Raw genomic sequence first — 26,244 nt, 5'->3', positions numbered from 1 at the left:
AGATTAATCCAGGCAGTATTACTGTCCTCTAGTGGTAAGCAATGGTATCACAGTGATTTGTACTCACCTTCATTAAACCACTCCGGTCTGATAAGTGAGGGGAATTCATGCACTAGGCTGCCCTGCTATGCCAGACAGGAAGACTATTTCTCCACTTGCCTGCTTTGCACAAAACTGACAAATTAAAATATCATAAACAAAAATAGAAATACAATAAGACACACCTAAAGTGAACAGAGCAATGCAGAAACAATGCAAAGAGACAATAAAATAGCTGTACAACAGAATTTTTGTTGAAAACTGACAAGTGCATAATCCTTGTGTTGTGTAATAATGTTACAGCCTGCAGAAGAAGAAGAAGAAGAGAAGAAGAAAAACATCGACACTCAGGTCAACGTACATTTATTTTTGCATACATACAACATAAACGGCTTCATACATAAATGTGCAATCAGGTGTGCACTTAAAATATGGAACGCTGGATATTAACATGAATCGCAGCTTCATGTTTTCTCTTTAATACGTACAGAATATGATCAACAACACAGACTCTTATTTACTATGGGTTATAGCCATAAAAAGGGGACACCGACCTCACAAAAGGAGCAATTTGTTTCCTATAAAATCTCATTTTGAACATGATATGACACAAAGCGCTGGCTAATCACCTACTGTTAATGCAGATACAGTTTCTACTCATATTCATATGTTTAAACAGAGCGCGAAAAGTGTTATTTAGCTGGTACTTTCTTGGTTCACGTGTTTCATCCTCCATGAACCATCACAATGCTTTTAAGACATTTCAGCCTGTTACATAATTTCGGTCGGGGGGAAAACCACATCCGATTAGTCTACAACAGCTGGCGTGTATCGTGTGAGGGAGGATTGCACTCTCACTGATCCCTCCGCAAAACTATTGCTCGTCATCGCCGTCGACACTGATACTGACCTATAAAACTCAACAGCGGTGAAAGAGTGGAGTAGGTAGCACAGGAAGAAAGAAGTACTGACACATCACCTCTGACAACACCACACGCACCTTAAAAATGGTCAAGAAATCAACGGTGCTCAGTAACAGTGACTCTCAACTGGAGGAAACAGCTATGGGGTAAATATCACAGGTGGATCTGCAAACGCTGAGAAGAGTTTTAAACCCAACACTCAAATCACACTATTGTCTGGAATGTGTGCCACACGGCGCCTGGAAAGGACACAACAAACTGCCAAGTGGAAATGCTATCTGGTGGTGCATTCAGGCCCGAGCTCACAGTGTAGTCGAGCCTGTGTATTTCAGTCAGTGTTGCTACAGGGGAATTCTCGCTCAGACGGTGGGTGCTTTGAGGGGAAAAAGTCCTTTGTCTTGTATTCCTAAGTTTTCCGCATACAGTGGTGCCTCTCCTCAGCCCTTGGGCAGGCTGAAGAGCAGAAGCACAGTTGCAGCCATAAGTGAGTGAATACAGTGGCTGTTAGTTCAGAACCTGTAAGCAAATACGCTGTGTGTACTTTTAAAAGAGAAGACTTCCTGGCTGGGGGAAAGGCTCTGGTACTCCACTGTTAACTCTGTACACACACTCACAGCCAAACACAAACACTGTCAAACACGACGACGGACGATATGCACCTCAAACACGACACATTACTTCGCACCACAGTTATCAACAATAGATTATTTAGAGTAAATGTTCTTAAGAAATTAAAAGCATGACTTTTGCAAGAAACAAAAGTTTAGGTAAGAAAAAATGTGCCCTCTTATTATTACGCACGGCATGTGTCCGATGCCACGCTCGCAGACTCAAATCACACCTTCTTCGTACTTTAGGAGTAACAGAAGCATACACACGCACGCACGCACCACATTCTCTGCATGTACAATAGTATGGTTTGATGCTTTGGATAAATCAAGACGGAGGTGGAAAGGTCAAAAAGCGCTCTCTCATCTGTTCAGTCCGCAGGCTCTCGTTTTTTTTTTTTTGTCACTCCGTTATCAACAAGATCACAACCAAGAGAGCACGTACAGCATTTCAGTGCATATCAGTTACATTGTGCAAACCACTGATACGGTAATCACAAACACACACACACACATACACACATTTAGCGAGTAGTTTCCATACTGAAAACGTACATTTATACATAATCACTATGTATAGGTTTTGATATAGAGCTACAAAATATATTCAGCTAAGCGTAACGGCCCAGAGACAGAGAATGGCGACTGAGTAGAGGAAGAACAAAATGTCTCACTATCGAGTGCATGAGATATTACAGAGCATCAGTCCTGCGGCAGTGAACAGTTTGACTGACTATGACACTGACTCATGCTGCTGTTGTTCACACTGTGGTGTCAGCAAGGAGGCAATGACAAAACCCAGTGCAACATAAAGTACATTCAAGATAAAAGCAAGCACACAACGTGACTTTTGACTTTGCACCCCTCAGACCCAAAAGAACTAAAAAAAGAAAACAAAAAAAAAAAAAACGAACATAGAATTAACTTTTTCCTCTTTGCGAGTCAAAGCTATCCAACTGCTGTACACAGCTGCAAATCTGGGGGAAAATGTAAAACCTGCAGTGCATAGCCTACTACACGACAAAACCGAGAACGTAGAAGATCACCATCTACTCCGAGAATCCCGCTCTAATGTACAAATAAGTCAAAAGGAGGAATATGAACCGCAGTGTGTTAGCAAAGGTAGCAAATGCGAGGGCAACACCGCTTTAGGTGAAACCTCGCTGGCGAATGCAGTGTGCTGCACGGCCACCCAGACATGTCCTGATATTGCACAGGTGCTTACACATGATTTGTGAGTCTAAAAGTAGTTTGTATAACTGTATACTGTAGACACAGGCACGTTTGCTGCCATAAATAAAAATAAACATCAGAACAATTCATATTAAAATAAATGTTAATATCAGGGAACAAGCAAATATCTCTGTGGTAAAGTTAGAACACACATTTAGGCTCACACACTTCTCATGTTACTGCTCAAGATATAAATCCTTTCCTGCGATTCACAAGGGGATTGCTCTATACGTCTTAAATACTGTCTCTTTTGTACATACACACACACATATACACATCTGTCATAGATCTATACATATCTGGATATGCCCTTTACATATTAAGGGTGATTCTATCTTTCTGTCGACTCCCTGGGGAAGAAGCAGTCGTCGACGGATCCTTCTGGGAGTCTTGGGTTACCGGTTGCAGTTCTAGTTGCGATGGGCGGAGGGAGGTTCGGGATTACTGAAGGTGCCGCGGATAACCAGGATGGCTCGGAGTCAAACACAGAGCGGGAAAGCTGAGTCTGTGTTTGGGGCATTAGGGAGTTGGAAGGGAATGCAGGGGTCTGTGGTGCTTTGGTCGTAGGTGGAAAATCCAAATCATCATCAAAAGTGACCCACTGCTGGGTTGGTTTCCCCGCTGGGGGAGGTGGCTGGCGAGGCGCAAGCACAGGCGGAACGGTGGAGGGTGGTGCCAGAGGCAAGGCAGGAGCAAAAGACGGGTCAGTGGTGAAGGGGTTGACAGGAGCAGGTGTAGGATTGAGAGTGGATGATGGTCCAAACAGGGACACGGTCCTTTGGAGCTGGGAGGTGGGTGCAGCTGCAGGGACCGCTGTTGGAGCAGGGGTGGGGATGAGTGGCTGAGTAAGAGCAGACATGGTCCTCTGAAAGTTCGACATCGGGCCGGGACGCTGGACGCTGAAGTCCGGGGTAAGGGCGCGGCGCTGCTGATGCTGCTGCGCGAGTGGGCCTGTGAAGGGGTTGGTGCTGCTGGGTCGGGCAGGAAGTGGGTCACTTGGGAAGGGGCCAGGGGAGAGACGCAGTGTTTCCTGTGAGCGACTACGAGACGGGACTGGAGGAGGCGGGAGCAGGGAGGAAGAGAACGGAGAAGGCGTGGAGAGTGAGGAAGAGGAGGACGAATTGAGCGCTTGCAGGTCCGACAGAGCGGGGGCCTGGTGGGAGAAGGATGAAGGGAGAGTGCTGGAGGAAAACGCAGATGTAGGAACAGTGGGGGGAGTACGCAGAGAGGAGCCTCTGGTCAGGGACTGGGTGGTGTGCCAGGAGGATGAAGAGGAGGAGAGGAAATCAGATGCAAGTGTATCGAAGGGGTCGGGCTTCCATTGTGCTTCTCTTTGGATTCCATTCAGTCCATTTGTCTAAAGGAGGAACAAAACCAAGAAAATGATATTCAGCTGCCACAAGAAATGCTCTCTGAAAATATGAACCATGAGCTACCCTTATTGCAGTCTCTAACTAACTAACAGACCACATGTTTTTTTTTATGACATACATTCTTTGGCTCAAAACAAAGTTTAAAGATACCTTGTGGAGCTTAATTACAAGTAAAAACTATACATTTTCCATTCAGTGGACACACTGATCATTTAGAAATTCCCGCTTTTTACATACATGTTTACATTAAGCTATCATCATCTTTCCTGCCCTTTACCAGCACATTGCTATGAGCCTAACACTAACCGTCAGTCAGTGTAATATGGGGAAAATCATATAGCTCACTTTAAACACAGCCAATTCTTGAGGCAAGTTTCATTTTCTATCACAATGGGCAACTGGACATGCAGACCTAGCAGGCAACTCATTAGATATGTATTACAGCTGTTTATCCAACTGTTTTACATATTTCATCTGTTTGCCTTTTTCTTCTTTGTGTTTTATGGCTTGCAGGTACTTTACATTTGCATTCTCTCCCTCTGCAGTCTGCAGGAATGTGTACGGTGTGTTGAGATCTATAATGGCACTAGCGGTCAAAAACTCCACAGGGTACCTTTAATCTGACTGATGTGAAACATGTAGTGTGTTCTGTCTAATACACTGCTGCCAACTGCTTTACGTATCACAGTGCACATACAATCACTAACTAATACAAATGAATAAAATAATACAAACTGAACAAAATGTCAAATCAAATTATGGGGTCATTGCATATATGCTCACTTGAAAGACCCGAACCACAGTGAGCAGATATGAAAGGACTAGTGAGGGGAAAATGGCCAACAACAAACACCACATTTCCATCTGTTTGTTTTTTTTTGATATGTTGACCAACAAAGACAAATAATGCTCCATTCTGTGGTCCTAACACAAACAATGTATGGCCTTACAGTCGACCAAAAACATTTAAGTTCAAATTAAAGTTGGGAGGAGATGTAAAAGGAAGGAAAACCAATTACGAAAGGAGGAGGAGTTACTGGGTGTAATGCATGAAGGGTAATAACATCAGAGCAGAGGACTGTTGTGCTATGGAGGATGAGACAAAGAGGTGGTTTAATATAAAGTACCTGTCACCCTGAGGGCTTCTCCAGCTTGTGAGAGAGAGACAAATGTATCAGAGAGACAAAAGCAGGAAGAATGACACAGACAACTAAGCTCATCTCACGATGAAGCAGAAAGAGGCTCTTTTCACAGTCCACCTCCTACAATTGTCATAATTTAGCATAAAATATCTTGAGCAGAATTTGAGCAAGAATCTGTAGCACATGACTAAATGCATTCAAAATGACGTTAGTCTTCTTTGTTCAGTAGCTGAAATTCCAATAATTTAATGAAGAGGAAGTTGGCACCAACCTGTGCAGCTGGGGCTGCCTCGGACTTGGCAGCATCAGGCGGCAGAGCGTGAGAGGAGCGGGAACGTGGTGGTGGTTTAGGAGAGGACAGACTCTGTGGAGGCCCAGCAGGGGCAGCGGCAGCACCAGCAGCAGCAGGAGGAGGAGGCCCTGCTTTAGGAGCTGCAGCCTGCTGTGGCTGGAGAGGAGCTGGAAGTGTGGGCTGCATCGGTGGTGGGAGCTGGGACTGAGCTGGAGGGGCAGCAGGTTGGGGCTGCATGGGTGGCTGCATTGGTGATGGAACCTGGGGCCTCGCTGCAGGGGGCCCTGCAGGAGGTGGTCCTGAGGGTGGAGGACCTGAGGGAGGAAACACAACAGGATTAAGGCTTAAATTCACTGTATCAGATTAATAATGTTCAAGTGCTGATTATCTAGTATATTACCCAGAGGCAGGTCCGTCGGTTTAGGTATAGCACTGGGCACAGGTCGTGGGGCTCCAGGATGAGTGTCTGGAATGGGCCGAGGGGCTCCGGGATGCACTTCTGGGATAGGTCTGGGTGCTCCAGGGTGAGCGGGAGGTGGTCGAGACTGCGGGGGCATACTGATCACCCCGGCTCTCGGAGGGACATTCTGGAAGACAAAGAGGGAATATAAAATAGAAAGAAATTAAGAAGTTGGCTAGAATTCAGTGAAAGAACAGTCACAGCCCTTTTTGTAATGAATAATCAGATTTATGATCTCACCGGTCTGGGAACACCTCCAGGTCCAGGAGCTCCTGCTGCTGCCTGACCTCGACCTGAAACAGTTAAGACAGACAAACCAGCCACATTAGCAATAACACCAATAAAATTTCCTTTTAAAAAGTACTATTCAGCATTTATCAAGTGCCCCCATAGGGAGAGATGTAAGGAAAAGCTGGAGCATTTAGGGAAATGAGAGGTTCAGTAACTCATGTGAACACCGCAAACCTGCCCCAACCTATGACAGACCAAATTCCCTGTGCCTGACTTAATTATTAATGATGACTCAGTCATTCCTGAGCTGCAGGAGGTCTGGAAGAGAGACAGGCCTTGTTCTTTCAGCCAGCTGCTTACCACACAGCTTGCAAGAACACACCTCTTCTTTCACTATTCTGCTGCTGAACTCCTCTCAGAGGCTGGAAGCATGTTCCCACGCCACTTGGATGTCTGCTTCTGCGTAACACTTCACCGTACAGTTACCAAATGTAAGCCAACCCTGCCGACCACACACACCCTTAATGTGACAGAGGGGTTTAGCTAACCACACACAGGGCTACACAACCGAACCCTACCTGACCCTGGGACAGGCTTATTTTATATCAGGGAGTAGATACATAACACAGGAACATGGCAGACAGAGAGGGGTAACATCATCCTTATATCACTCCCTGCAAGTACAAGGAATCTCCACAGAAAGATGGGCTTTCATGGGACAAATACAAACTTACAGAGCTGAGTGGTACATTAATGCTAAGTGTGCCACTCACCTGCAGCAGCGTCTGGCCGAGGAAGAGCAGGGCTTTTTGGTCCTTTGCAGCACAAAGGAAACCAAACCACATTACTGTTATACACAAATTGGAACACTGGTCACAGGAAACAGGTGTTTCCCATGACAACACTTTACAAGCAGCATATGGTGGCAATAATGCAGCAGCGTGGTGAAGTCTGAGATGCTGTGACCTCAATATCTACCTGTCTGAGGACTTTTATCCCCTCACTAATCATAGTGCATTACCGTAGCTGAGCTGACTTAAAGGCCATTTTAAGTCAAAGGGATTTTCCTTTAATTCGTGTTCTGAAATCTCCCCGTTTATGAAAAGACTATAATCACCAAATCTATACTTTTTCAGTCCATAATGAGAGGGTCTGCATGTACGAGGTACCCTGTTACTCGCTACGTACAAACCTTTGAGTCGGATGGAATGTGACTTACCTGACTGATTAAAAAAGACCTGTTTTGATGCACATCCCCCCCTGATATTTGCTTTCAGACCCCAATACAAAGGTTTGCAATGATAAAATAACGTCTCATTTGCATTTGATGCTAATTGGTAGGAACGTATCACACTTATAACCACCACTGGATATTAAACAGGGAAGAAAAAAATGTGGCCTTCTGGGTAGAAAAGTCTAAATTTCCTCCAGAGGCACAGTAATTGTGAGAGTATATTTGGTCCCTCTAGCCGTTTAAAATCTTTTTTGTTTTTGCATTCCCAACTTCTTATGCATTTAATTAAGTTAAACACTTTTTACTACCAAACACATTTCTCACACACACGACTAAGATGAACCACAATGATGGAGAATTGGTCAACGGTGAACCATCAGCATCAATAATCATATTGATGACTGGGTGTAAGGCTAAAGGGGTCAGATGACATTTCAAAGACACACCACCTGGCCAGTTACCTTCACTGCCTCTCCTACCAAGCAGTGGGCTGGGACATTCGCCACAGTCTTGAAATAAAAAAAAAAAAGGGAAAAAGTATTTTCAAAATAAAGTAGTGCAGGGAACATAACAAAAAACAACAGATTAAAATGAAAGATTTTAGTCTCAGTGTTGGTGGTACAATTAAAAAAAACAAGGTCTGCCAGCTACTGCCACATTAAATAAATTCACATTAGGGCAACAATGTTGAGGACAGTTAAAAACAACACTTCCACAGAACTCACATAACACAGACAAGGGACGGTTGTAGGTGTTACTGCAAGACCTGCCACATTTTCCCTTTAAGAACTTGCATCAACTTAACCTAACTGATCATTCGCTGCCTCTCAACTCCATTACCTCATGAAACCGGAAACCAAGATCTCTGGTTTTTACCAAGTTGAAAAGCTGAAGCTAAACCAAAGGACAGCCCACGGGTGTGTACAGATAGTCAAGTGTACGTGAGGGTTCATTTCATGTTGGTGTTTCTGTGAATAAGTTCACTGCCTTCACACTGCCCTGTGACAATGCAGCTTTCTCAAGCAAATGTCTGTTGGGTTGCATGGATCTCGATGAGCAAAGTAAAATTTGTGAGCAGGCAATGCTAAGTCAAAAGGTGGAGCAGGGATACAATAAAGCATAGTCTGAATATATAATATGAGCGACAGTATGCGAGTCTGGACCTCCATTAAATACAAAGAACTTACAATGATGCCAGCTTGCCTAATCAGTATAAATGCAATGTGCTTCACTGTGTAGTGCATGATGGAAAACAGCAGCCGCTACTTTAAATGCTTCAGCCATGTAAGCACATAAACACACAGTTTCACAGCAATCACTTTACCTCCAGAGTCCTTTCTAACTGGCAGAGGGCTCATGCCTCCTTCAGGAATGAGGCGAAGCAGTGGGATAAAGGTGAAAACGTTAACACCTGCCTACAGTATCTCATACCGTACCATGCTGAAAAATTAAATATCCACACTACCAGTGCAGGATGTTATTTAGCTGCTCTGACTAACATTGTAGGAAATATTACTGTGGTTCAAATGTCAGAAAATTAGCTTTTGGTCAACTGTATATAAGATGGTTGAGGAAGATATTTTACCTGAAGGAGGTGGTGGGCGTTGAGGGGGTGCTGGTCTGGCTGGGGGGGCATTGGGGCGAGGGGGAGGCGGGCGTTTGGGCTCCAGGCCTTGAGATGTGGGGGCACCTGGCTGGAAGTCAACAGGAGGCCCTGGAATGGGGGAAAAAAAAACATGAGCAAATTACACACAAAAAGGAAGTGGTCAACTGGTCAACTGGTCACCATTTGCAGGCGTATTTAGAAAATATGTGACTTGCAAATTCAACCAATAAAGAGAATAACTTTTATACCGTTTCTTCTAAATTCAGATTTCTCTGATGAGCTAATGTCTTAAAAATAATTAATCACATTTCTCCACACTGCGTCATCCTTCAGTTTGATCTTTGCGCCTCCAGCTGTGATTCAGTGTAGACCAAAGAAAACATGACACTAACACTGCACACATTTTAATACTGCACCACAAAACATGTTTCAAAAGGAAACAAGTAGATTACTGTAAGACACACCACAAGTCTTCTAACACTGAACACAGACTGAATAATCACACATCTCATTACCTGGAATTTCACTCGTAAGTGATGATGGACTTAAATCTGCTCCCATGTTTCACAAACAGAGCAAAATTACAGTTTATATTGAAGCAGGCAGAAACTGAAACCTGAGCAGATAAATAGACTTAGACACCTGACTCCAGGTGTGTGTCACGCTGCACACACTGTATTTACCTTGTGATGGTCGGGAGGGTTGTGGCGCACGACTAGGCCTGCTGGGGACTGCAGGTTCCCCGTGGGTGGGGGAGGGACAGGGGCTACTGCGGGGGGAGGGGAGAGGTGAGGATCCAGGGCCAGAGCCTGCTCCAGGCTGCAGGTGCTGGGGAAGGATCTCCTCCACCTCCTCGTCCACATCACCTGGTACAGCAGACGAGAGAGAAGAAATTAATCTCCTTGAGAGTTGTAATCTCTACAGCCTTCCATGTTAGTAGTGGGAAAAACATCAACATAAATTGGCATTTACAATCTACATTTCTGAGTTTAAGGACCGGGATTACATGTCCATCACTCCTCACCTTCCATATCATAATCATCGTCACCCATGTCCGTGTCCTCAGCAAGCAGAGTGGAGCTGGCTGAGGTGGGGATGCTTCCACAGATCCTCTCTACGCTCATCTCCTCCTCCAGACTCTTGATCCAGCCTGGACTCTTCAGACGGATGTCAATCACTTTGCCAAGGACCTACAAAGTGCCCAAGATGAAGAGAAAATAGTATAAGTAGAGATTACTTTGATTTTAAAAAATCAAAAAGTATAAAGTAAATTTCATTTTGATGTTAAGATTTCTAGGACCATTTTTAAAGCTCAGAAGTAATTAAGATTAATTAGTGATCACTTACAGTAGAAGCACTGAGAGACAGAGCAGCAAGAGCAGAGTAACCTTCTAGGAAGGTCACCCACATTTTCTCCTCAACAAACCTGCACAAACAAGGACACTGTCAATACAGAATAAGCATATACAGGTGATAGATGTCTGTCTGTTAGAAAATCAGGCGCACCTGATGAGGATGACCTCTCCAAAATTAGCAAATTTGTCCAGCAGCTCGTCGATGAGAGCATCGTCAAAGTAGTCCTCGGGGCCAGAGGAGCACAGTGACACCAGGATGGTGCCATCTGGAGGCCCCTGCAGGGCAATGACATCTCTGTAGACCTGGTGCCGAGCTTCCGGGTCGACTTCCAGGATGTCCACATCCATTATCGCCACCACAGGCCTAGAGACAGACAAGATAAGCATAAGTACTGGTTTGCACCTTTACTATAGTGAACTATATGATGTGACATAAAATCCTTTGCTTATACGCTTACAGATATGTCTCTTTCGTTACCTGTGGTCTGAGGTCTTCAGCTCAGCCCTGCCATAGTACTTAAGAGAGCCGGGGCTCCAAGGGTGGTCTGGATCATCCTCATTCTCCACAGACATAGAGGCTGCACCTACTACATTCATCTCCTCAGCTGCAAAACATGCACAAACACATATATGTACAGAAGAACACAAATAGATAAAGTATTCTTAAGTTTCAGTTCGGGAAGGGGGCTATTTAGGTTGGTGAGACTTATTTGCAGTGGCTCTGTATCGTACCTGTTTTGTCAAAGTTCCACTTCCTCCTCTTCCAGAGGATGCGGTCAGTCCAGGCTGGTGTGCGGCACTTCTCGCTGGTGTCATAATCTTCGGAGAAGAGGTCATACTTATAGGTGGGAGCGAAATCTAACTTTCCCTCAATAAAACCTCGGAAGATCTGTGGGAGATATTTAAAGACAATTTTAAATGATGTGTCATCAGATTTAGGTGTGTGTATGTCTGATGTGCTTTTTTTTTAGACACAGAACATCAACCCTTCATTTGTGCATTCATAAGGGCTAAAAAAAAAAACAAAAAAAAACAACATATGAGCTCAAATCATAATCCAATTCATTTACAGAGAAGAAGTGAAACACACATTAACAATTACTAGTGCTGTAAATATGAAAGTGTTCGGTAGGCCATACCAAACCAGCATTCTTCTGGTCCAACAACTGGTCCCCAGCTGTCAAGGCATCCCAGTTCTGCTGTTTGATGTGTTCTTTCACTTCCTCATTGGGCAGGCTGATACGATAGTTAAAGTCTCCGCACCAGAACACGTAATCGTGTGAGTAGAGCAGACGACCCTGGGGGATAAGACAGGTGCGGTTATGCATGCGTGCAGAAACCACAACCAACAGCTTTTAATACCAGTTAAGTCTGATACATCATATATCTGACTGTGAGCTGCTGAGTTAACAGTCTCAAAGGAGTTCATCTCATCCATATGTCCACGTTTGTCACTCCTGCAGTCACTACCTACATCATTTCCAAGAAATCAATTAAATTAGAATGTGAACTTAAATGTCTGGCCTCCAAAGCTAAAAGCCTGCCCCAGCAAGACCCTGCTCAGCACTGTGGCTCTGGACTTCACAGTCCCTGTTCCTGATTTCTGTCCTCACTGTAGAGCCGCTTGTGAATATTTTTAATAGCTAGAAACAACCACATCCTACCAATCCTTGCTACCCTGTTTGTTATATTGTTATATTATTATCATTATTACCATCGGGAAGCTGAGTCTGCGTGTGATCTCACTGTAGTCATCGTTCCTCTCCTTGACCTGTGATTGGCCAGCAGCAAAGTGGGAGCAGACGAAGCAGATGCTGGTGGTGTGGAACAGCAGGCGGATGGCCACGCCACCTTTATTGCCTGTGGCCCCACCCATTCCAGTTTTTACAGTATCTACAGCAACATCCCTGGAAAACATATTGATTGGTAAGATCATATTGACTGCCTGTGATTCACAGTGTAATTATATATATTTCTAATGAGAATGTGTGGAGTTCATACCTGATGAAGGGTGCATGCTGTGGGCGGATGAAAACAAAAAGACACACTCCCACCAGCTGCTCTGAAGCAAGCAGTACATACTTGTGGTCCCGTGAGATGTTTTTTTGGAGCTCAGCTGCCCACAGTTTCTGGTTAGTGGTGCTGAGACGAGAACAGAAAGGTGTAGAAACAGTATAATACAAGAAATAAAGTGAGCTGCAGTAAACACTTTATTTTATATTTTAAGATCTTACAAAACCCTTTTTGTTCTTTTTCCAGAACATGGTGTCAAAAGAATTCACATTAAGTCATATTATGATTGTCTAATTAGAGATAAGCAGCTATTTACTCTGCAAATCCATGGTCACCTTTGAAATCAGTTTTCTTATTCAGGCTTTTGCATAATATATGCTGTTCTTTACATTATTTAAATATTTATAATATAAATATAAAAATATTTATATTTTATGAGATTTAAATAGTGACAGTTATTTTAGCCTAGAATCTTGCACACATACCTGGCACTGACAATGTTGCCAGCATTCAGTTCAACCATTTCCTCAAAACCGATGGCGAAGATATCTATAGGGTTGGCTTTGCTGTCTGTAAAGGGAAAAAATACACAAAATGATTATGATGTGATGTACTACATCACATTAGTGGTATAATGATTTAGTTTTTGCCAATACACTAGGCAAACTCTTAACAGTAAGGCCCAGGTTATAAAACATCATTTTTTCCTTTAAACACTCCTATTTTAACCTTCTTGTTTCTTGTTTCAAAGCTATTTCTTAGCATTCCTCTTGTTCACAACTGTAAATGCGTTCAGCGAGCAAATGTACAGTATGAATGATGTTAATTTACTTGACCATTTAGCTCTTTGGATATGAACTTAGAAGTCGTTACTACAGGAGATGGAAGTTCATGCATACACTTTTCTTCATAATCCTTAACTTAATAAATTGTTGGACATAGCACGTAATATCAGCCCTATGTAAACTAATTCCGAAACATAGTATTACCACAAGTAAAGGCAGATTTATAATGACCAACTTACCCTGGAACTCAGGATGCCCTGCCTTCTTTGGAGCATCAAGCAGCCAGTCGTTGAGTGTCTGGTTGCGGAAAGCAATGCTGCGAAACTGTTTGCCCCCATTCACATTCCAGGTGCCGACACACACCCGGATCTGCTTGGGCCTCGTGTATTTATGGTAGTTCTGACACATTCCCAGCAATACTCTTGGGGAGGCTGCAGATGGGAGGAGAGTATGGTTACAGTGTAAAATGGTTGAGCACTTGGGTGGCATACGAAGAAACCACAAAAAAGGGAAAAGGCTAATAAATAACAAACATAACCAATGGGAGACCAATCAGATACGACAGAGGAAGTCAACAACAATGCTCTAAAAAAATGGGGCATGGGAGGAAGGATGTAAATCAGAACTGTTGCTGAACTACAGAAAAAAATACAATAATCAACCTTGGTAATGGTTCACTTCTGCCTCTAAATTTTCATTTAAAGGGATGTTGGCATTGTTGTAGGAGCCTGATAATATGCAACAGACAGTGTTAAACCACTACCAACATTGGATAATTAATGAACAAACAATAATGAGGAGTAAACACAGATGAAAGGAAAACTACTGTATGTGACAGGGGATGAAAAGATCCATTCACTGGGGGGCAGTCTGTCAGTTACTATACCTGATTGTAAGACGGGCTCAGTGACTAAGATTGTGCACGAGAGCAGGGGGGGGAAAAAGGGAGAGAAGGGCGGGTTAACCAGCGCTTTAACAGATAATGCTAGCAGAGCAGTCGGTCAGCATTAATCTAACTGGGACAGAGAGCTGACGCATGGAGATTACACTTCCCACTTGACGCGGCACAGACAAACCCTTCTGTTGTGCAGAGTAGCTTCTGGCTAACAGGGTTACAACAGACACAGGTCAAAACATGTCAAAATATTTGAACAATTCCCTCTTGATGGAGCAAAAGGAAAATGATATTCTTAAAATTACAAATACAAAATACAGAAACTTGTAACGTGGAAAAAAAAGCTTTTTTTTACACCGCTAATACATAAATTTTGGCTAAGATGTGATTTATTCTGACTCATTTAAATAATGTGTTATTTTACCCATGTTGTAAAGAATTACCATAAAGACTGGAAGTGGTGAGCAAGGCCCGAGCTTTGTCTGCCAAATCACTGTTGAGTGTGGAGCCCAGCCTCAGGATGTCTATAGCCTCCTGCTTAGAACTGTCAAAGAAGTTGTTCTGGATGGTCCTGGTCACAGAACGAGCTCCATCTTTTAGCTTCCCCGCCTATGAAAACGACACAGACACACACAAACACAAACACATAATTAAAAACAATTAAATAAACCAACATTAATTATTACCTATACTCCCACTAGGCATGAAAAAAGTCTCCCACTCGAACAACTGAAGAGGGGTAAAGGAGAAGCACTTCAGAGAGAGATCCAGGTAATATAGATTTTTGAACTGTATGGGCAGGATCAAAACTGCCAGAGAAGGTGCACCTTCAAAATTTCCCTGATTGATGTGCTTGATGTGATTTGAGTTATTGCAACAGGTTCAGCCAAACAAGACGGTACATGCTGCCAGATAGTTTAGGCAACAACTGGGAATGATACCACAGTAAGAAAATGATCACTCAACAAGCAGAGGATATGCTTTTTTTTCCTTTTACCTAGATTTCTGCAAATCAGAGAGATCTCCATGGAGCTTTTGAGAATCGCCAGGTCAAGATAGTTTGCGTCATAGGGATACTATATATGGAAAAAAAGAGGTCCCACCTATCCCGTCCACAATCATCATTTAACCCACAGACACAGTAATCAATAATGCACCAGAAACAGACCCACAGCTCAAAAGCAATATCAACTGACTTGTTGACTTACCACACAGGTAGAGAGGTCCAGAGGACAGCAGAAAGAGACAGCACACAAGCATTAAGAAACAGAAGCACTCAGTTCTACTCAGAGAGGATCAACTGTTCATGCAGAATTCTGTCGCTGCATGCACACTGCACAACTAGCCACGTTTATTTTTTACAACGTCACAATTAACATGTTAAATCATTTGCGTCATTTCCGGTTGTGGCTATAAATGTTTTCCCTTTCACAACTTCATGCATTAGGCTCCTGTGGTCGTGTTTGAGCTGAGGTGAACTGGTCATGAGTTGGTGGTGATAGACTGTGGGGGTTGAGAGTCACTGTGAACTCTGTGAAATTATAAGGTAATACCAAAATAACTGAGTTTGCAAAAATATTTTGTTGTTGTTTGTCACAAAACTTAAGTATGTAATTATTCCACCCTTGATATCTTCTAAAATCTAACAACAATTCAATTAAAATCCATTTTGCTTCATGAGAACGAACCATGTAAACAAATCAAAATGTGTAAGTAAACAATATAACACAACCAATACTGGTCTGTTGAATTTGCTTCAATTATTCATTCATGCACATTCTTAGCCAGTTGCAACAATAAGGAGGATGCTGTTACAGGCAGCACTGTATCATGTTTCATATGTAAGCTTTGAAGAAGTATACAGTTGCTGAAATTAATAAAATCTGACTAAATCATAGAAAACCTACATCAAATGCTTAAAGGTTTCGACTGTGAACTATGTGTGTGTATGCCTCCACACTGTGTACCTACCTTGGCCTTGCCATCCAGGGCACCAGTGCCTGCGTAGATCTTACTGATGGAGTCTCCGTTTGCAGACCACATGGTTCTAAAAACCTCCTGGAACCTGGCCACCAGCTGGGGTTTCTCTGTCAAACTCATTTCCTCCAGCTGCTTTGGCAACATCTGGAGTGGTGAGGAACAGGGGGTTCAATTAGAACCATCATCACTAAAAAAAAAAAAAATGGACAGCACAACAAGAGCTTACTGTCCATTGTGTCAGACTCCTACCTCAAGGCCAAAAAAGGCCTGTACACTGTTGGTTCTGTCCAGACAGTCCAGGCAGTTGGTCCTGATGGTCCCACCCTGAGTCCTATAAAGACATGTTAAAGTGTTAGGAAGTAATGACAAAAATTATAATTACAACTACTTCATAAATGTTTGTATTTATTTATCACCTTGCAATGCCCATCTCTCCTGAGTAGTAGAAAAACCCACACTCTTCTATGAATTTGTGGAGCTGGGGTTTGAGGACACTGTGAAGTTTGTCTGCCTTCCCTCCCTTTACATTTTGATGGTAGTCAAAGTTCACCATTTTCACTGCTGTTGAATGCTCAGATGCCTTCAGGTGACTCTGAAAAAGTCAGGGAGAGAAAGATTTAGTTCCAGAAATTCAAACTGAATGCAAATATGTTGTGTATGCAAGGTGTGCTGCCTGTACCTATAAAGCCACATTAGTTTGCATTCAGTGATGCAAAACCAGTGGCTTGAATTCTAAGGAAATCTCTGATTGTAATCCATAAACCATAAAGGGCTCCTGTTGACATCTGGTGAAACCACTGATAATGCTTCCTCGTTAACAAAGAAGATATTCAAAAATCTAAAATTCAGGTTTTGTCAAATAAATAACCTATCTCTGACTTATTTGACAGACTGCATGCGCACTTGCATTTTCTAACACAACACACAACACATGATGTTAAAAAGAGCCCACAGCTTATGAAGCAAATGTAAAGCGTACGCGTGAAGTGAAGAGCAGCCCTGGATTTTCTGTGTTACTGCACTCAGTTCCTCTACTAAGTGGCAAAGTGTATGATTAACCAGGAAGTGTATTCTTTAATATTAATCAAAGCCATGCAGTTTTACACTTCAACAGCAAGGTTTGTTGACAGCTACAAGACCACAGAAGATGTGACCTGACGAAAAAAAAAAAAGCTTTTTGATAGAGTCCACTGACTCCTCAGCTGGAAAACACAGCAGGACAGTGATGCATTCTATCTTGAGATGCAGCCTCCACCTACTCGAAAGAATTCCTCACTGTCATTAGTGCGTGGGTTTACAAAGAGAATAAAGGGAGCATCTGTCTTGACACGCATCCATTGTTGTCAGAGTAATTCTTTCATGTTAGAAGCATCAGATAACGCCTTACATGTCAGTGTTAAGGAAAAGAGAAGGATTCCTCTCACCTGAAATGCTTTGCTGAGCATGTGTTCCCCTTCCTTGCTCCCCAGCAGGTTAATGATGACCTGTTTACCATACAACCTCCGCAGCGCAGTGAAGTGTCTGGAAAACATACACAATCACATAATAGGTACTGCATACTTAAAATGACATCACAGACTAGGGTTTTACCAATACTGGCCTTGTACCAGTTCTTAAGCTTGATAAATACTGTACACACAATGGATGGATGGATGTTGATGAAACAGTGACATCCTGTGTTTCATCAACAACTGCTTAAGGTACAGTTACGCAGCCAGAAGGTATTTTTAAAAAAATCTAGGCCCAATATATCAAACTGGTTTGCAATGTGTCTATAAAAATGTGCTCTTGTTGGCCTTGCACCGTGTAAGAAATGTTGACTGCAGAAGGCTGGCCACATATTACAAAGGATGACTCATCATTTCTGCTCTGAACAGATAAAACTAGCAGCACTGCCAACTGCTTAGTGTGAAAAAATGACTTCGTGATAACTGATTGTGATTGATTGAGTTTTTACAAAATACTGGTGTACAGTCTGACATGCTTGTCCTGACATGTTCAAGATACTAGTAAGCAAAGGAAAACATAAATACTGAGATCAGCCCTGCAGAGATTGCCCTCTAAAGTCGACACCACCATCATTGGCGGATTACAAACAATGAAGATTCATATCAACAGTCTCGTAGAGTGGTGCACAGAGAATAATATACTGCTCAACCTCAACACAACCAAGGAGCCGACTGTTGATTTTTAGAACATGGGATGGGATGTGCACGACCCAGGACAGGAAGACTCTGCAGCAGGTGATTAAAACCACCTAGAATATCATCAGTACCCATCTGCCGGGCATCCGTGATATCGGTGGGGTGAGATGCCTGAGCAGAGCCTAAAGGATACTTAAAAAAAAAAAAAAAAAAAAAAAAAGACAAAACCCACCCCAGCCACAGCCTGTTCACCCTGCTGCCATCTGGCAAGCAATACAGAAATATCCTCTGCTGTTCCTCTGTTTTATAAATTAATTATTTATTATTGATGTATATAACTTTTGTTTTTTTGTGATAAGCATGAAGGGACTACATCTGTCATTTTGTTATACAATCTTGTGTGTTGAATAATGATGATTAAACTGAATCTTGGATCTCAAATTCCAAGATATCTGGAAATCAAAGAACCAATAGTTGTATTCATAGCTTTCCAGCAAAATGTTGTCTTGAACTGAGTGAACATAATGGCTACTACAAGGCTGATAGGCTGCTACAGAAAGACGATAAGGATGAAGCCAGGCACGGTACTATCAAGGTGTGGCACAGTGATTAGCGAGATCATCTTTCCTCTAGAGGGTCTGAGTTTAGGCCACGCTGACAGTCCATTAGGCGTCAATGTCTTTAAGCAAACTACCATCTCTAAATGATTTGGTTCTACTGCTGACCCTGTGTCTGTAATGTGTCTGTAGACAGGAAAAGAAAATGATATAATTGTCTTTCAGGACTGCAAATATTCTAGTTGGAATGTAATGTAATGTTCATGGTAATGGTAGAAAGACTTCTTCACATCCTTTATGATGCGGACTGACATCTTTACAATTAAAGATTATTTACAATTAAAGTGTTTACAATTAAAATGATGTTGTGGTACTGGCACACATGGAATTATCTTCTGTAAATAAACTACACAAATGTTTTGATCACTTGTAAATAAATATGTGGACGTGACTTTAGGAGGCACATATTTATCACTGAAGAATTTCAGAGCTTTAATGCATTAAATGTACTCTAAAATCATTTGACCTCCAAAAGAGATGTTCAAATGTCAGGGGAAGACTTTTGCAAAGAAACTGGCCGCAATAAATATAAAATACAGGTTACTGAGGTCGACAGCTAATCAAGGGCTACTGATGCGTCCTTTCTGTTCCCTGCAATAAACCTGCCCCTGTGGACAGACTTCAATTAACATCTTCTCCTTCAAGAGTCTGGAGAGCTTTTCTCTATTGTAGCTTGCACAGTAACTGCAGGAGACATAGTATTATGGTGTCTCCTATGCTCGTCTGAAGAGTGGTAATCTGTTAGAGGCCAGATAAAGCAGCTGGAAAGCGCTACACACACACACATTCGTGTGCACACACCACACAGAACATTTTAATTACCTTTCGAATGCTGGCGCGTTTGCCTCAAATCCCCTTGAGAGTTTGACACGATGAGAGCCAACCTGCAGCGCAGAGACAGCCAAAAAGACAAAAAAGAGACAGTCACGGTGTCTTTCCATGGTACAGATCAAAAATGGAGAGTTGCGCAAACACAGACATGTGGCAGATGGACAGAAAACCCGGGTAATGAAGAATGGATTTGGAATAGAAGTCTTAGACAACAGCAGAAATAAGACCTTAATAGTGTCCAAAAAAAAAAAAAAAGTACGGGGAAGGACAACAGCAACACAGGGACAGCATGGGGAGATTTGTTCATACAGAGACAAAGACACTGAGCAGCAGAGAAATCTTGTTGTCTGCCATCTTTCCAACACCTTCATTTGAACTTTTAGAAAACATACTCCCTGATTTTGATTGTATACTGACGCTGACTGAATCACAAGAAACACCCAGAGAATGACCACACATGACCACACCTTGGCTGGCTTAGCAGGACACAAACCCAATGGCTGTTAAATGAAATTTTGCTTATTCTTCACTGCAGGTCCTTACTTGTTGCCTACCCGCCTCTAGTAGCCTTTTATGAGCTGAAAAAAAAGGGCCACGCTCCTGCCCCATTTTGTTTCTGTCTCACTAAGTTCAGGTAACAAGAAACATACAGCCAGTGATTCATCACTGCCTCTGCATTTTCTCTGGGGACATCACTGAGATCTCATAAGTGCACTGTAACTCTCAGTGTGTCCTTGTAGGATTTTCCCTTCCTTACAACTCCAGTTTCTATCTTTGACACCATTTGCTAATCTTTTACTCTGCTTTGTATTCATCTGCTTGAATGTTTGTATCTATTGTAGCTAGGCCTGTTTGTGGCAGGGCTAGACATTTTTCTCCATGCTGCTGCCATCTTGTCACTCCTTCCTTTCTCTACTGTTGCACAGGTCTATGCTATGCATATTTAATAACTTCCTGAGATGGCATCTGAAAGGACTCAGGTTACAGCTGTACACCTCAGACCAAAACCTCCTCCAGCTCAACAGATAACAGATAACACCTGGAGTGTAACTGGTCATAGCGTCTTTTTAAACTTACTTTGATTGTTCTACACTACCAGCATTTAATGTCCGTCATATATTTCAAGGTTGTATATTTCATGCTGCTTACTCGGTTTGTCCTTGACCACAGACACCAAACTAATGTACTAAACAGAGTCTGTAAATGACTGATTAGATGTGTGAATGCAGTCATTCAGAGGGATTTATTGAAATCTAGTGCTTATTAAAGATTATGGCATATTTGTGAATCTGCCACAAATTATAATTTTCCACTAAGGTCCCTTTCTCAAACGCAACCATGAAAAAAAAAAACGATTAACTAAGATTTTGTCAACAACCAGAACTCTAACAGCTAACTGACTAAGAGCGGGCAATCCTACCACCTATGTCACTTACATCCTTCCAAGCAGGGTTTTATGACGCTGCACTACAATTATGATTCAGACTAACTCAGAGCTATTTGTAATGTGCACTAACTCTGTAAATATCAGTAACTCTTCTGGATAAAACCAAAACTATCCATCCTGCTCAGGGAATGAATTAGAGAGTTCGGGGAGGAGAAAGTAAGCCTTCAAGCCACACTTGGTAGAGGGGTCTAGGAGCTAAAACAGTGCTTTAAAAGCAGGAGGACTACAGTTCTGTCCGAAAACAACCCCAACCCAACTACCCTGTATTTTGACCAAACCAAAGACCTTGTGGACTGAATAGGTGACTAATATGGTCTTGGCTTGCTTTAGCCCTTAAAAAAGTTGCTCAAAAACAGCTCAGTCCTCCATATTATCAGTTAACACCTATCCAGCTGCCTGAGGAAAATTAGCAGCCTGAGCGAAGGGAAGTGGTTGGGGGATGTTTTCAGACCAGGCTCTCACCTGACCAAAGAAGTCTGGGAGCTGAGGAAAACAGAGAAATGCCCTTTACCAACCACTGTATCTATCATTAACCTCCCCCACGTCTGATCTTATCCACCAGTCTGTGCAATGACATGATAAGGGCAGGAGAATCCCAGTGATGTTGTTTAAGGTGTGCATTAAATGGATAATTCTAGTTCCTGCTTTAAAGCTCCAAAATAGCATTTTCTGGACAGGTACTGTGTATGGAAATCTGTACTGGGACTGCCTTGGTTTTCACTCCTGGCCTTTGGCATTGCACAGAGAAACTCTCATCTGCCGTATTAAAGCGCCAGCACCACAAAGAGCCAAACAAACAAACAACGAAAAAAGATTATACCAAGTGGGGGTTTTCATCCAGTCCATTAAGGTGCCGATTCTCATTCAGGTACAACAAAACACCCTTAATGGACTTTTTCTGAACACAGCACGGACAAAATGTGTTAAAAATAGGCTAAAGACATCCAGTAAGGGGATTTTCATTCCCTTTACACTGTCTTAACCGATACAAATGACAAATAAAACATATTTTAATGAAAATGTTATTCTGAAGGAACATCTTATTTTGAAGGAACTCCATCTATGTAGGCTTCATCAAAGTTCAGTGTTTACACTGAATGGGCCCGATCTATAACTGTAGCATTTACAAAATGGTAAGGACTTCTACACAAACATGACAACTGGATTTTCATTTAATGAGGCTTGATATATGAAAACCTCATATTCAAAATTCAAGGCTGACTAGATTTTGCTTCATTACCTGGATTCCTGGCTGTTCCCAGAAAAGAGGAATGGACCCACGGATCTGGATGAAGGATGAGACTCTGTCATCCAGGAAAATAACCTTTATAAAAACAGGAGAAAAGTTTGGTCAATTTAATTTGAAATGTGACAAAAAAAATAGGTGTAGTGTAAAAGAAATGACTAATTTCATAGTTAAGATATAAAAAAAACAACAAAAAACAGAGCTTATAAAACATATGAATCAAACACAAAAGATGGCCTAACACAGAAAGTAGCAGAGCATTTATAAACAAATAAAAACCATGAGGAAGTGACAACATGTTAATTCCTCTATGACAAGAAAATACAACACCACAGGGGCTGTCCAAAAAAGCCAGAACATCTGATGAAATAATATAATCCAGCACAAGAACCCTGAAATTACCACCACATGTGTGGTTCTTCTAATATTCACTTTCTCTTCAGACTTACTGTTCCCAACCTGTAGCTTCCTGTTCATTTTCTCAGAAGATTTTCACAAAGAAGAACAGAAACATAAGCATCATACTGACTCACTGATAAAATGCTGACTGGACTGAAGTTTACTAAATAAAGGAACCTTGACTGCTGCAAAGCAAAAAGCTTCAGTTTTGAGCTTCATCAATAAATCAGTGTGCTGATGTATTTCTATCACCACCATCCTGTTGGCTTTTGTTTTAATATAAATTGTTTAAAAGTGTTAATTACAACTGCTAAACAAATTTATTTTACAATGACAGCACAAAGACTACCACAAGACTGCACCAGGTTTGATCCTGAACAATAACAGATAACCAGTTTAAATAGATTAACCAAGTGTCCCGTGACTCAACAAAGAAATGCATATGATACACTATGTAAACATTAAATGACCAAAGATTTCAGTGTGTGGCAGAATAGATTTGTCACTGCCTCCCACTCTGTGTCCTGTTTGTCCTGCTCTGACTGGTATCTAAATACTACCGTGTCAAACTGATTTTTGATCACCAGCTTTTTATTATGACACCTCTGAAACAAAAAGAGAGACCCAGCAAAACTTTAAAAGATCTAACTCACCTGTTCGGTCTCCACAAAGTTGGCCACCTGTCCATCATCATTTGTTCCCCGGACATTGAATCGTGTGCCGGCTCGCTCTGAGCTGAGGCGGGAGAAGATGCAGGCCTTGGCCTGTTTGTGACCTGCATAGATGGTCCTGATCTCCACACCGCCACACATCAGCCTCAACAGCCAGTCATCACAGTTTACTCCATAATGTTTCAGGTGCAAGTGCAGAGACTGGTTCCTATTGATTCATAAAGACAAAATTAACAAAAAAAAAAACACACAAACAAATTCAGTTAATTTTCACCTTAGTTGCAAATCACATGGTCCCTACATCATACATTCAGAAGAAACTAGTTCACCACAAATGGAAGACGGAGAAGATTGGAGAGCATGTATTTAACTCTTATTTACAACTTCAGAGACTTAAAAGTCAAATACTTGCCTACTAGTCTCTGGAATAGTTATGATTTCATGCTCTTACCAAAAGAAGCGGTTATCTGTTGTGTCTTCTAGGATCCTGCGATGTGCATTGAGACTCAAATCCATGCTGACACCAGTGGAAGACCAGGCAAAGTAGAAGTGTCCTGAGTTTAGGACCTTTCGCACCTCAGCGATCCGGTCCTCGTCTCCTGGATCATTCTTCAGTGATATAAAGTCTGTCTGTGTGACCCTGAAAACCTCAGAATCCTGCACCTTCCCCACAGAGCTGCATCCTGTCACAACTACCAAACTATGGAGCATGGAGTCACCTGCAGAAGTAAGGTGGAGTATTAGTATGAAAAATAATATATGGTGGATGGTAATGAAAAAAGGATGGAAGCAACCAGTAGGCTGACATATGCAAAACACTGCAATATAATAAAACACAATAAAACATTACTCATTAAGAGACTGGACAAAAATGGCTAATGGCTAAACAATCACTGGCCAGTCAAATCTCAGTCATCTATAAGACTGAGCTTTAATCTTTTAAACGGCGTTTTCCTTGTTGTGATAACAAGAGCCTTCAAGGTCATATAGAGGACAGGAGAAAGCAGCTTATAAGTAAGCAGTGACAGGGCCACAAACCAGAGGGCCTTTGCAGTCACACATGAACCTAGGGGTCAGAGTCTGGACCAGACCCCTGATATCTTTGCAACAAGGAACAACAAATAGAGAAGATGTTTCTGTAGCTAACCCAGGTTTAGGCGGAGGACACCCAGGATTCCATAGGCGTCAACAATCTTGGTGTATGTATTTTTAATGGCTTCCTTCTCTGCTGATGCTAAAAGACAAACAAAAGCAACACATTAGGGAAATAAAGGCAGGGTTCTTCCTGAAACTCAAAGTTAAAGTAGCCTGTGACCTAATCACAACATAAAATCAAGTCCATCACTTGATAGTCAAAGTTATGCCTTGCATTTGCATTTCACTTGCAGCATCCTTATTTATTACAGGGCAATCAAAGAAGATGCCTTACACAGAACAGCAACAGCCCCCGATTCAAACATGAGGCATTCTTCCCTGGTCCTAGTTTCCACAATGACACTGTAGGGGGGTGGGTCCAGCTTGTGGTAAATGCGATATCCCTTGCTGAAGGCCATTGTTGATCCGAGATGAAAAAACCTATGTTATCACCTGCAAACCAAAAACATTGATCGGTAACAGATCTGTCAAGGGACATTTCAATCAGACACAACACCTGTAACTTGATGGAGAGGCGACCCAAGATCTGACTCAGTGCTGTTTGTGGAGTTACATTTTGTACGTGTAACGTTGTGGCTGAACTAAATGTAAAGACGAAATAGTATGAATTATTGTACACCACTCTGGCTACTTATCTGGGCATGCATTTTTTTTTTTAATTTCTAATGCATCACCTAATCATCGAGGAAATCCTTTATGCTGTTCGACAATAAACTGCGTGATCCCGAATGACGAGAAAATTAACATTGCGAAACCAGAAGCCTAACGTGCTGTCGATTACGGACATAGCTGAGGCCCACACACATAACAAAAGAATCTTGCTTTAACCTGAAAAACGCAGGTCGCTGGAGACCAGGAGCAGCGGGAGAACTGTGAACGATAACGTTAGTTAGGCCGGGGAACTGAAATATCATCCATCCTGACACGGACAGTCACGACTTTGTAATGCAACTGCAGCAGGCGCAGCTACCGCTAACGTTTACCCGCTTTCTGTACCGCTAGGTTTTGTGTGGTGGGAAACCAACTACAAAAGCGAGAGAGATGAAATGATGGAGCGAAAAAAACTTGCTGTCTGACTAACGCTAGCTGGTAACGTTAGCTAAGTTAGCAAGATTAATCACAGGGACAGCTATCATTCGCTAGCTTAAGATATTTTGATGGTGGTACTACCTGCACGTCCGGGATGATAAACTCTTTGTTTCTAATGCATATGTTTGCCCGATTCGGTCACTTATAACATACAAACGTGTACAACGAATAACAGTTTTATCTCACAACTGTAGGTTTGCTTTAAATTACACAGAGCAAAGACTATGGACGTTTCCTTACCGTCTCCCCCCGCCGGGTTGTGACTCCGCTGTCACAACAAAATCCTTCCCGGTGTGTTGGCAAAATGGTACATTCCGATGCAGAGCACGCCTACCTGACGTTACCGTAATATCTAGCAAAATGGCAGTGTACGCTTTTAATGCAAGGACAACTGGAACATTGAGATACGTAAATTAAAACAAGTGCAAGCTAAATCCAAATAAATATCCTTAGACGTAGTTTAAATACATGTTAAT

The 26,244-nt window shown here is 42.2% G+C and overlaps 1 protein-coding gene across 4 annotated transcripts; it reads right to left on the bottom strand.

Moving 5' to 3' along the window:
• Positions 1-386: 386 nt before the first annotated feature.
• synj1 (synaptojanin 1) lies at positions 387-26,230 on the bottom strand. Of its 4 annotated transcripts, none has more exons than XM_041052311.1 (29): positions 26,009-26,230; positions 24,954-25,111; positions 24,672-24,758; positions 23,976-24,243; positions 23,507-23,732; positions 22,449-22,532; positions 22,029-22,106; positions 19,753-19,814; positions 17,594-17,690; positions 16,586-16,761; positions 16,419-16,500; positions 16,161-16,313; positions 14,633-14,798; positions 13,534-13,725; positions 12,995-13,079; positions 12,498-12,638; positions 12,211-12,403; positions 11,636-11,794; positions 11,229-11,385; positions 10,975-11,101; positions 10,648-10,860; positions 10,489-10,567; positions 10,166-10,331; positions 9,825-10,007; positions 9,121-9,249; positions 6,311-6,363; positions 6,011-6,197; positions 5,590-5,924; positions 387-4,160 (listed from the first exon to the last, which is right to left on the bottom strand). In XM_041052311.1, the coding sequence occupies exons 2-29, from the start codon at positions 25,075-25,077 to the stop codon at positions 3,135-3,137; spliced, it is 5,028 nt and encodes a 1,675-aa protein (XP_040908245.1). In that variant the 5' UTR covers positions 25,078-25,111; positions 26,009-26,230; the 3' UTR covers positions 387-3,134. The 4 variants fall into 4 exon arrangements, with proteins under 4 accessions (XP_040908245.1, XP_040908246.1, XP_040908247.1 ...); XM_041052312.1 differs by having other exon boundaries at positions 14,633-14,789; XM_041052313.1 differs by lacking the exon at positions 22,029-22,106 and having other exon boundaries at positions 26,009-26,229.
• Positions 26,231-26,244: the final 14 nt, after the last annotated feature.

The sequence above is a fragment of the Toxotes jaculatrix genome, chromosome 12 (genome assembly GCF_017976425.1).
Source record: "Toxotes jaculatrix isolate fToxJac2 chromosome 12, fToxJac2.pri, whole genome shotgun sequence".
Taxonomy (NCBI): Eukaryota; Metazoa; Chordata; class Actinopteri; family Toxotidae; genus Toxotes; species Toxotes jaculatrix.
Note: the sequence above shows the minus strand (reverse complement) of the source record. Positions and strands in the feature narration are given on the sequence as shown.

What these genes read in the sequence shown, in the direction of transcription:
- synj1 (XM_041052311.1), bottom strand. Translation starts at nt 25,077, where the DNA reads ATGGCCTTCAGCAAGGGATATCGCATTTACCACAAGCTGGACCCACCC. An exon ending in GGAGAGGTCATCCTCATCAG is followed by an intron (nt 10,568 to 10,647) that starts GTGCGCCTGATT and finishes TTGTTTGTGCAG; the next exon opens with GTTTGTTGAGGAGAAAATGT. An exon ending in AGGCAGCCCCAGCTGCACAG is followed by an intron (nt 4,161 to 5,589) that starts GTTGGTGCCAAC and finishes TTCCTCCTTTAG; the next exon opens with ACAAATGGACTGAATGGAAT.